The 10,332-nt window shown below is 42.4% G+C and overlaps 1 protein-coding gene across 2 annotated transcripts in view; it reads left to right on the plus strand.

Moving 5' to 3' along the window:
* Window positions 1-8,066, plus strand: part of LRRC28 (leucine rich repeat containing 28) — a 51,975-nt gene extending 43,909 nt beyond the window's left edge. The window contains exons 8-11 of one of the 2 annotated variants that reach the window (XR_014176373.1): window positions 757-932; window positions 1,968-2,127; window positions 5,115-5,843; window positions 6,890-8,066. Coding sequence is in view for 1 of the 2 variants with exons in the window: in XM_081964962.1 (XP_081821088.1) it covers window positions 757-932; window positions 1,968-2,127; window positions 5,115-5,187 (409 nt within the window). In the remaining variant the exon portion in view is untranslated. Of the gene's footprint in view, window positions 1-756; window positions 933-1,967; window positions 2,128-5,114 lie in introns of both variants that reach the window. The other variant, XM_081964962.1, reaches the window with a different exon arrangement.
* The last annotated feature ends 2,266 nt before the right edge of the window (window positions 8,067-10,332 follow it).

A 10,332-nucleotide genomic window follows, 5' to 3' on the forward strand; every position in this document is an offset into this window, starting at 1 on the left:
TACCTAGATGGGTAACTAAATGTCTGCAAGAACGCAACCAAGCTCAGAGAGCACCAAGGAGCCCATAATACTCCTCCTCCCTGCACACCCCGTTTCCTTCTTACACTGATGATGTTACCTAGTTGGGTGATGAATTGTCTGCAAGAAAGCAGCGAAGCTCAGAGAGCAGCAAGGACCCCTCACATCAACCCCGAGCTATAAATATTCTCCTTTATTGGTAATTTTCTGTCGGGACCTTATTCCCTTGTGTTGATTAAAACACTTTGGAATCAACACCCTTGTGTACAGTTGCCATATTTACTTCTACAGGCCTTGGAGCAAGCTTCTGCTTGTCTCTTGGAAGTGTAATTGCTTGACATCTGCCAGCCTGATTAAAATTGATGAAGTCAAGTCAGGGATGTCACACTTTTCAAGTTTCTTGTCAGCAAGTTAATTTTCATTCCTGAATCATGATGTTGAGCACCTCCTGTAAATATACGGGGCATTTTCAGATTGTTGCCAGGTTTGCAGACTGAGTTAATCCGTATTTGGGAACTGACTTGATTTTGACTTAGAATACAGGTGGTCTTCAATTTACGACCATAATTGCCCCCAGAATTTATGTTGCTAAGTGATAAATGTGTTAAGCTAGAGTTGAGTTGAAGTCCACATGTCTTAAAGTTGCCAAGGTTGGAGACCCCTGCTTTAGATCACAGATCACACCAACTTTACATTTCTTTACATGCATTGTTTTTTTTTTTTCAAATGTCTCTCCAGCTGCGGTTCTCCCATCCAGAAAACAGAGGTGCAGCTTCTTTCCTTTTCCTCGGGACAATTGACAGTGTTCCTCCCAGCAGAGGTGAAGTTAATAGGGACGCAATTGGACCCCGTGCTCCCCTTGCAGGAGGCGGCCATGAGGACCCTGTATAACACATACTGCCAGTCTCTAAAAGGTAGCTGGATGACGATCGAGCGTCTCAACTTACGACCACAATTGAGCCCGAAATTTACGTGGCTGAGCAAGATAGTTCTTAAGATATCAGCTTTGCCCCGTTTTACAACTTCCCTTGCCACCGCTGTTAAGGGAATCACCGCAATTCAGGGGTGATCTACTTACCTCGCTCCGCTCGCACGTGCCACCTCCGTGCATGCGCAGGACCTCCCGCGCATGCACAGAGCGTCAAAAAACAGACGGGCGAGTGGGCGGAGCAAGCTACCGAGCGCGCCTGAAAGGTAAATAGAACAGCGGTGGGGGGGGGGGGAATCCGCTGTGCCACACGATTTAGATTAGCTAGAAAGCAGGAAATCCTGCTTCTAGCTAATATTAATCGGGCATCACAGCTGATCGACGGAAATACCGGTTGGCCCAAACCGATAGCATTTGTTTCTACTACCTGTTCAGGCGAACCGATCCGAACCAGTGGCATTTCATCCCTGTCGCAGTTGTGAAATTAGGAACACGGTTGCTGAATGGATCTGGACTAGGAAGGACTAGGAAGGACTGAATGGATCTGGACTAAGAAGGACTAGGGGAGACATGATAGCAGTGTTCCAATATCTCAGAGGTTGCCACAAAGAAGAGGGAGTCAAACTATTCTCCAAGGCACCTGAGGACAGGACAAGAAGCAATGGGTGGAAACTAATCAAGGAGAGAAGCAACTTAGAACTGAGGAGAAACTTCCTGACAGTTAGAACAATTAATCAGTGGCACAGAAGTTGCCTCCAGAAGTTGTGAATGCCCCAACACTGGAAGTCTTTAAGAAGATGTTGGATAGCCATTTGTCTGAAACGGTATAGGGTTTCCTGCCTAGGCAGGGGGTTGGACTAGAAGACCTCCAAGGTCCCTTCCAACTCTACTATTGTATTGTATTGGTTTCCCCCTTTGACTCTGCTTGTCAGAAGGTCAGAGAAATTGATCACAGGACACTCCAAAGTTTTTGGAATCGTTTGTGACGCCATCCTTTTTTTCCTCTCCCAATCCTCTCTAGATTTGAAGTTCATGACTCCGATCTCATTACCCAGAAGCCTCCTGGATTTGCTGCACTGCCCTCTGGGACACTGCCACCGTTGCAGTCAGCCCATGTTCACGATTGTCTACCCAAAGCTCTTCCCCTTGAGAGAGACACCGATGGCTGGATTACATCAGGGGTAATTAACAGAGTAAATTACACAGTGGTTTCAGACCATACGCCTGGGCTTCAGCTAGAAGAGAAGGCCTTCGCAAAGGCAAACGCTTGGGCTTTTGTGAGTCTGATGAGAATCTCCCCTACCAATGAAGAAGTGCATTTGTATCGGTGTGTTATTAAAGCTCCATTAGGAGGTTGCTTTTCCATAAGATGCCGCTTATATTCCAAATTGCAGCATTTCAAATTGAATATCCAATTGTATTTTTCTTTGCCTGGAAAACTTAAGTAGCAGAAAATGAGCCATTCATAGACACATAGACAATGACAACATATGTAGACTATGCAAAAGAAGCAATCAACCAACCCAAAAGAGAAGCAAAAGACCTCTCCATCAGTAATCAGCATCTAGATCAGTATAGATTAACTCCAAGATCTTCTCCAATGTTAATTGGCCTAAACACATATGTTGTTTGTTGTTAGTTGCGAAGTCGTGTCTGATCCATCGCAACCCCATGGACAACATTCCTCCAGGCCTTCCTGTCCTCTACCATCCTCTGGAGTCCATTTAAGCTCACACTGACTGCTTCGGGGACTCCATCCAGCCACCTCATTCTCTGTCGTCCCCTTCTTCTTTTGCCCTCCATCGTTCCCAGCATTCCCGGCTCTTCTCCAGGGAGTCCTTCCTTCTCATTAGGTGGCCAAAGGATTTGAGCTTCCTCTTCAGGATCTGGTCTTTTAAAGAGCAGTCAGGGTTGATCTCCTCTAGGACTGACCGGTTGGATCGCCTTGCAGCCCAAGGGACTCGCAGGAGTCTTCTCCAGCACCAGAGTTCAAAGGGCTCCATTCTTTGGCATTCAGCCTTCCTTATGGTCCAACCTTCACAGCCATCCATTGCAACTGGGAAAACCATAGCCTTGACTATACACACTTTTGTTGGCAGGGTGGATGTCTCTGCTTTTTAGCATGCTGTCTAGATTTGCCATAGCTTTCCTCCCCAGGAGCAAGCGTCTTTTAATTTCTTGGCTGCAGTCCCCATCTGATAGAAACACATATACAAATACATATATGTTCTCCTCTTGTGTGCTTGATCTTTGCCTTGTAAATTCCTGTACAAATCACCTGTATTCAACTTCTTGCCCTAAATCCCAAATAAGCTATAAGGAACATGCCTTATTATTACATATTACGTTAGCTAAGAATGTGGAATCCTACTTCCACACATAGGATAGGACAGGGGTGTCCAAACTTGGGAACTTTAAGACTTGTGGACTTCAACTCCCAGAATTCCCCAGAGTTCCAAGTTTGGACACCCCTGGGATAGGATGATAAAACTTATCCTGATTATCCTCCTTGGAGGGATAACACTTTGAATCGAAAAGCACCCAGAACCCATTGGTACCCTATCTGTACAATATTTTCTAATAATTCCAGACAGAGTGAGCTTTCCATCAAAGCAGAACTTGAATTTAGGAGTCAAAGGCAGGGTGGAACTAAGGTAAAAGGAATGCCTCTTTAGATGTTTGCCTTTTGGCACTGGGCCAAGCAATATTTGCCCAAGCATTTAAAATTATTTGGCAGGCAAATAGTTGTGTAACTTACTTTTCAGCGTGGTTGTGTTCTTAAGATTCCGTCTTGTGCACTGTGATTGTTGGCCTTTCCATACGCCAATAAATGACTATATAAATAGGACTTTAATTGCTGATTATTTTTAATTCAGTAATTCCGGTTTTGTGTTTTTTTTTGTAAGCTACCAATGTTGCTTTTACTGATGTGGATACATTTTTAGATTACTTGTTAAAACAGTTCAAATCTTTCTCTTTTTTTCCTCTATTTAAGCAAACATCTTTGCATTTAAAAAAATCATGTTCCCTTTACCATCACCACGTTGAAGAAGTCACAACATAGAGCTTAGATTACTTAGTAGCAAATATGAAAGATTTGAGAGTCCATTGTACAGGATTTTTTAAAAAAATGTTCTTCCTTTAAGAAATTAGGGAAATCTTTCCAGATCTTTTCTTGCTAGGTTCAAATATGCACTAATAATTAGCTGATCCTTTTGGTATGTTGACCGAGGAAGAAAACCTTTTGCTATTTTTTACAAGCTCAAATATTATATGTACTTAGTTTATCAGGACTCAGTTCTTGTTTGCTTTTTAACCGTCTTTAAAGTTGTATCTTGTTTATTTTCTATTTTTATATATATATATTTAGTTTGTCAAACATATGCGAGATAACAGGTATAAGTATCAACATGGACATGAACACAGGAAATGGGTACGAATAAATGGGAACAGTAGGACAGGGGCGGTAGGTACGCTGGTGCATTTACGGTCCTCTTAGGAATGGGGTGAGGTCCACGGTAGACAGCTTGAGGTTGAAGCTGTGGGGATTTGAGGATGTAACAACGGAGTCAGGTAGAGCATTCCAGGCGTTGACCACTCTGTTGCTGAAGTCGTATTTCCTGCAATCGAGTTTGGAGTGATTTACCTTGAGTTTGTATCTATTGTTTGCCTGTGTATTATTGCAGTTGAAGCTGAAGTAGTCATTGACAGGTAGGACATTGCAGCAGATAATTTTGTGTACTATGCTTAGGTCAGACCGTAGGTGGTGTAGTTCCATTTTGTCCAAGCCCAAAATTTCGAGCCTGGTGGCGTAAGGGATTCTATTGTGATCAGAGGAGTGGAGTTCTCTTCACGTGAAATACCTCCGGACCTGCTTAATCATATTAATGTCCGATATACAGTGTGGATTTCAGGCAGACGAGCTCTAGTCGAGAATTGGTCTGGCCAAGGTTTTATATGCCCTATTTAATAATACAAAGTTGCCGGAGAACAAGCTTTGCAAAATTAGGTTAACAACTCCTAATGCCCTTTTGGCAATACTGTTACAGTGAGCTCTGGGGCTTAGATCATTTGAAATGACTTATGTTTTAGAGCCAGCATTTTCATTTGAGAAGACAACCGTTGCCTCTTGCTCTCCTTTTTATTCGTGTCCTTCTTTGTGTTCCAGGAGGACAAGAGTCAGTTTTGTAGCATATTGCTGCTCCACCCAGTGTCTGCAGACCTTTGACCTATTGAGCTGATAAATACCTAAAGCTGTTCAGGAGCGGTGCCAGCTTCAAAGCAGCATTAGACTGTGGCTCCTGATCGGACCGGAATATGTGAGTGTATGTGCCAAAGCAGCGGGAGGCATCTCCCGGCTGGGAACGGCGAAGAAACCACTTCAAGCCCTCGCTCCTATCAAATCTGGACAAAAGGCAGGAACTCTGGTGAAAGCATTCGTGATTGTCCAGCTTCAGAAAATATTTAACATCTTCCTCTTCCTCCCCAGGCAGAAAGAAGATCAAGCAAGCCAACAAGGGAGCGGAGACCTTGCCCGGATCCTTTGAAAACTTGTACATGTGACTCAAGTTTCATTTTAATACTTCACTTGGGCTGCATGGGCAATATCAGTTAGCGTGGGTTTTTTAATGATACCTTTGCAAGTCCTTGTAACTTTTTCAATTATTTCCCTGCTTCGTTTCCTATTACTGCTCTCTTGAGAAGCAACCGTTTCAGATAACCATTTATTCATGCTAGCGAGGATTTTCCCTACTTTCCATTAAGGGCCTAATGCATTTTCTTTCTCTCTCCCCCTTTCCCCCCCCCTCCCCATCTGATGTTTTGATAGTGACTTAAAGATGTACTTGCAGGAAGAAGAAGAAAAACGTTTGTTTTGAACCTAATTTGATACAGTTGGGTAGGTAAAAGTAAATGTTTTCAGGTATTTTTCATAGGTGGTTGAAGTCCCGAAGAAAGCAGCATTGGCAGCCACAGAAAGTAGATTCCCCTTTGCTCGGTGACTCTTTATAAAACATTTTTCACCTTTGATATTGCAGGTGTTAATGAGGTTTTTTTAAATGCCAGTAGGCTTAGTACAAGTCACATGTCGTCTTTGGCCTCACCTCCATACTTTAAAATATAAACAGTTTTGTGAATACAGTATTATTAATATTTTAATGTAAGCCTAGAGCAGTGATGGTGAGCCTTTTCGGCATTGAGTGCCCAAACCAGAACACATGTGTATGCGCGTTCATGTGCTCACACTGGAGCACCAGAAACCTGAAGATCAGCTAGGTGGTGTGCGCATGCTTGGTTTTTGGCCATTCTCAGGCCATTTTTCGGGCAATTTTCTGGCGCTCCAGGGCCCACAAAGACCAGCTGGCCACCGTGCCAGAATCCAGAACAGCAGCTGGCAACGGCACGCATGCCCACAGAGAGGGCTCTGCGTGCCACACGGACCTAGAGTCTCCGTGCATGTTGAACTCCATCACCTTCCATTGCCTTTGGGGGCTGTGCATGGTGGGAGTTGTAGTCCAAGAGAGCCCTGCGTTGTAGAAGTTTTGTATTGTGTGCTCTTTGGAGCCCCTGTTTCAATAACTATTATTTTTCCCGTCTAAATGGTCTAAAATCTGAGAAGCTGCAAAAAGGGTTGAAGCAAACACATTTTTCCTACATTATTATGGTGGCATTTTAAGTTATCCTCAGTAATTTGCCAACATTATTTCTGCTCTGGGGACTGCTTCTTAGAATCTTTGCACTTAAAACAGCTCAGAAATCTGCCATTTAAAACTTTTTTGGGGGGGAGGGGGAGCATAAGAAGCTCAACTCCTAAAGGGTTTACAAATATTTTTCAAAACATTTGTTGTTCGCATCCTTATCAGCGGCAGTCGCTTGTAAGTTTGACCGGTTGAATTCTTCGTTTGTTAATAGCTCGTAATTACAAAAGTTTTTGTTTTTTTGAAGTGGCATGGTGGAGAAGGTCAACAACACTATCAGCTGGATGGCAAGGGTTAATGAGAGAACATGTGTGTTTTTGATGCCCAAAAGAAATACCCCATTACTTTTATGCTTTCACCTTTTCAAGCTGCCTTGAAGAATTTCAGCGCCGTGAAATTCAGGCTAAAAAGCGCATATTATGAACAATTGGTTGATAGAATTCTGAACAGTAGAGCTACAAAGTCTTCGAGACACACAGCATACCTGTGCCACCTAAAGCAGTATCTAAACCTAACAGCTAAAGGGGAACACAAATCCTTTCGGCTGTATTTTCTAAAGTACAGTAAAAAAATACAAGTATCTGCCTGCACTTTGAAATGGGTACCCTTCAAAATTCAGCCATCTCTTATCAGTTACGAGTTAAGTTCTTGTTCCAGCTACTCCCAAGGGGAGCCTTAAGAATTTGATAGGTGTCTCCAGATGTTATCCATATTTCTGAACACAGGAAAAGCATAATAATAGTGCGAAACTTGGCTGTCTCGCCTTTTTGTAACCTTCTGCTCTCCTAGAAGTGGGCAGGTTCTGGACATATCAAAGTAATTAACCAAACTTTCCCAATCCAGGCGCCGCCCAAAGTGAAGGAACTGGAAGAGTAAAATTCTCATACCTAAAAGATTCCCACGTTGGGGGTTTCTGAAATACGAAACAAACAGCTTGTAAAATCATCCTCATGTCATCCTTCCTTTCGTTTTTTTTTTTTAGCTGAGTCAGTGCATGGACACCATTGCACCGTCGTTTTTGGGCCCATAGTTCTTGCTCTCCTCTTGGGGAGGAAATGGGAGGGCTGAGATTGCTGTTCTACCATTCCGCACCTGGGTCTTCATATCACCAAATGCATCATTACCTTAACTAGCTTTAAGGTTGCATCCCACCCACCCCCCTCCCCTCCACCTCACAATTCCATCCATCTCTGCATTCCTAATTTTAAAGATAAAGTAGCCCAAATATTTAGTTTGGCTGCCATCACAGCTATCTATAATTGCAGCCTTCCCAGAATAAAACCAAACCAATCATCCATCACCTGTTGTGCTTTATGTTTGTGTGTTGAATTATTCATCCTTGTTCTATCCTTTCTGCCTGATGGGCCACTAATACAAGAAAATGTCCAACAAGGTCAATAAATTGTCTTTCTGTAAAACTGAAACCAAGTTCATCTAAATTTTGTCTCTCAGAAACGCTGAAGCAAATGGGCAGATTTATGATCGCCTTTAATTACAGCAGGACTTAATGCTAAATCACATGTGCTCTTGAAAGGTGCCACAAGCAATACGGCTGGAGGAATTTTCAACCTTGTAAGTACGAACTACAGGTGGTTCTTAGTGACCGTTTGAAGATACAACAGCACTGAAAGAGTTCCAACTGGCCACAGACTGGGTATTGGTCTGTAGCCCGGGGTTGGGGACCCCTGATCTATACGCTTTAGCTGGAATAAATAGTCAATCTAGGAAACATTCTGATGGCGCACTGCAAAAAAAAATTTTTTTAGTAAATGATAAATTGATTTTTTAAAACCTGACACAGAAGTCTTGGGCTACTTAGCGTGGTTTTTGATGTCCACAACATCTGGAGGATGTGTAGCTAGAGAAGAGCGGTTCAAAAGAATTTAGGAAACAAGCCTCTTTTTCTTCTCTGAAGGTGATTCTTTCGTTTGGAATTTGCTAAACGTTTTTCCGTTTTCATTTCCAACGATTTTTAAAAATTTTAAGTTTATCCTCCAAATGAACATTGGTCAAAAAAAAAAAAGAGGCAGGAAATACAAGGAGCTTGGTGTAGCTAACCAAAAACACCGCAGGGCGATGCCATTTTTTAACCGCGCTTCTTCCTTTTGATACAGTCCTTAAAAGCACAGAAACACGCTTTTTTTTAAATCCAGATGATGACAAGCTCTTAACATCTCGGTGTCTTTATGACACCAATAAAGGTGTGAGCCCTGATTAATGCCAGCAGCCAGGACTTTTCAGATGTTTCACTAAAGTCATTAGAGCTTAATGCCTCTTCTGAAGTTCAAATGAAAGACATAAGCAGCTTAAGAGGGTTCGGATGCTTCAGAGCTGCGTTTGTCCTTCAGGCAAGATGAAGGTGCAAGAAGACCTCCTTTTGATTTCGTTTTTGTTCCAGCGTGAGATTTTAAGCAAAGGCTGAGCTAGCAGCAAGGATAAAAAACGACTCTGGGAGTGGTTTATTCAGCGGAGGTTTGTGATTTGTGCCTGTGATCCGGTGGTAGTAACTCCTACGTTCTTAAACTGCTTGATCCTGTAAGAGGGATCCATGACTGTAGTCATAGATGGTAGATAGATAGATATTTAGATATTGATGAGATAGATAGATATTAATATTAAGGAAGATAAATATTGATGACAGAGAGAGAGAGAGATGGGATATTGATGATAGATATTGATGAGTAGATGATAGTTTACATAGGATAGGATGGATGGATAGATAGATGGATGGATAGACAGACAGACAGACGATATGAGGTAAATATTCAGGAAGTATTGATGAGAGAAGATATTGAGAGATGAGGTAAATATTGAGGTATACAAATAGAAAGAGATAGGTAGACAGACAGACAGACAGACAGACAGACAGACACACGATATAAGGTAAATATTAAGGAGGTATTGAGAGAAGGGATATTGAGAGATGAGGTAAATATTGAGGTATACAGATAGAAAGAGATAGATAGATAGATAGATAGATAGATAGATAGATGATAGATAGATAGATAGATAGATAGATAGATAGATAGATAGATAGATATGAGGTAGACATTAAGGAGGTATTGAAAGAAGATATTGATATAGATAGAAGAGAGAGGAGATAGATATTAAGGAGAGATTGAGAGAGAGAGTGATGGGATATTGAGATAGATATTAAGGAGATAGATACTGAAGAGAGAGAGGTTGATAAGATAGATATTGATAAGATAGCAATAACACTTAGACTTGTATACTGTTTCACAGTGCTTTATAGCCCTCTCTAAGCTGTTTACAGAGCCAGTCTATTGGCCCCAACAATCTGGGTCCTCATTTTACGACCTTGGAAGGATGGAAGGCTGAGTCAGCCTTGAGCCGATCAGAATTGAACTCCTGGCAGTTGGCAGAGTTAGCTTTCAATACTGCCTTCTAACCACTGGGAGGGGAGGGAGGAAGATAGCAATAGCACTTAGACTTATATCCCGCTTCACAGTGTTTCACAGCCCTCTCTAAGTGGTTTACTGTGTCAGCCTCTTGCCCCTAACAATCTGGGTCCTCATTTTACCAACCTGAGAAGGATGGAAGGCTGAGTCAACCTTGAGCCGCTCAGAATCAAACTCCTGGAGTGAGCAGTGAATTAGCCTGCAATACTGCATTCTAACCACTGTGCCATCCTGGGATTGTAGATAGACAGACACAGCGCTGGTCGCGTTG

This window comes from Natrix helvetica, assembly GCF_964273705.1.
Source record: "Natrix helvetica genome assembly, chromosome: 12".
Lineage (NCBI taxonomy): Eukaryota > Metazoa > Chordata > Lepidosauria > Squamata > Natricidae > Natrix > Natrix helvetica.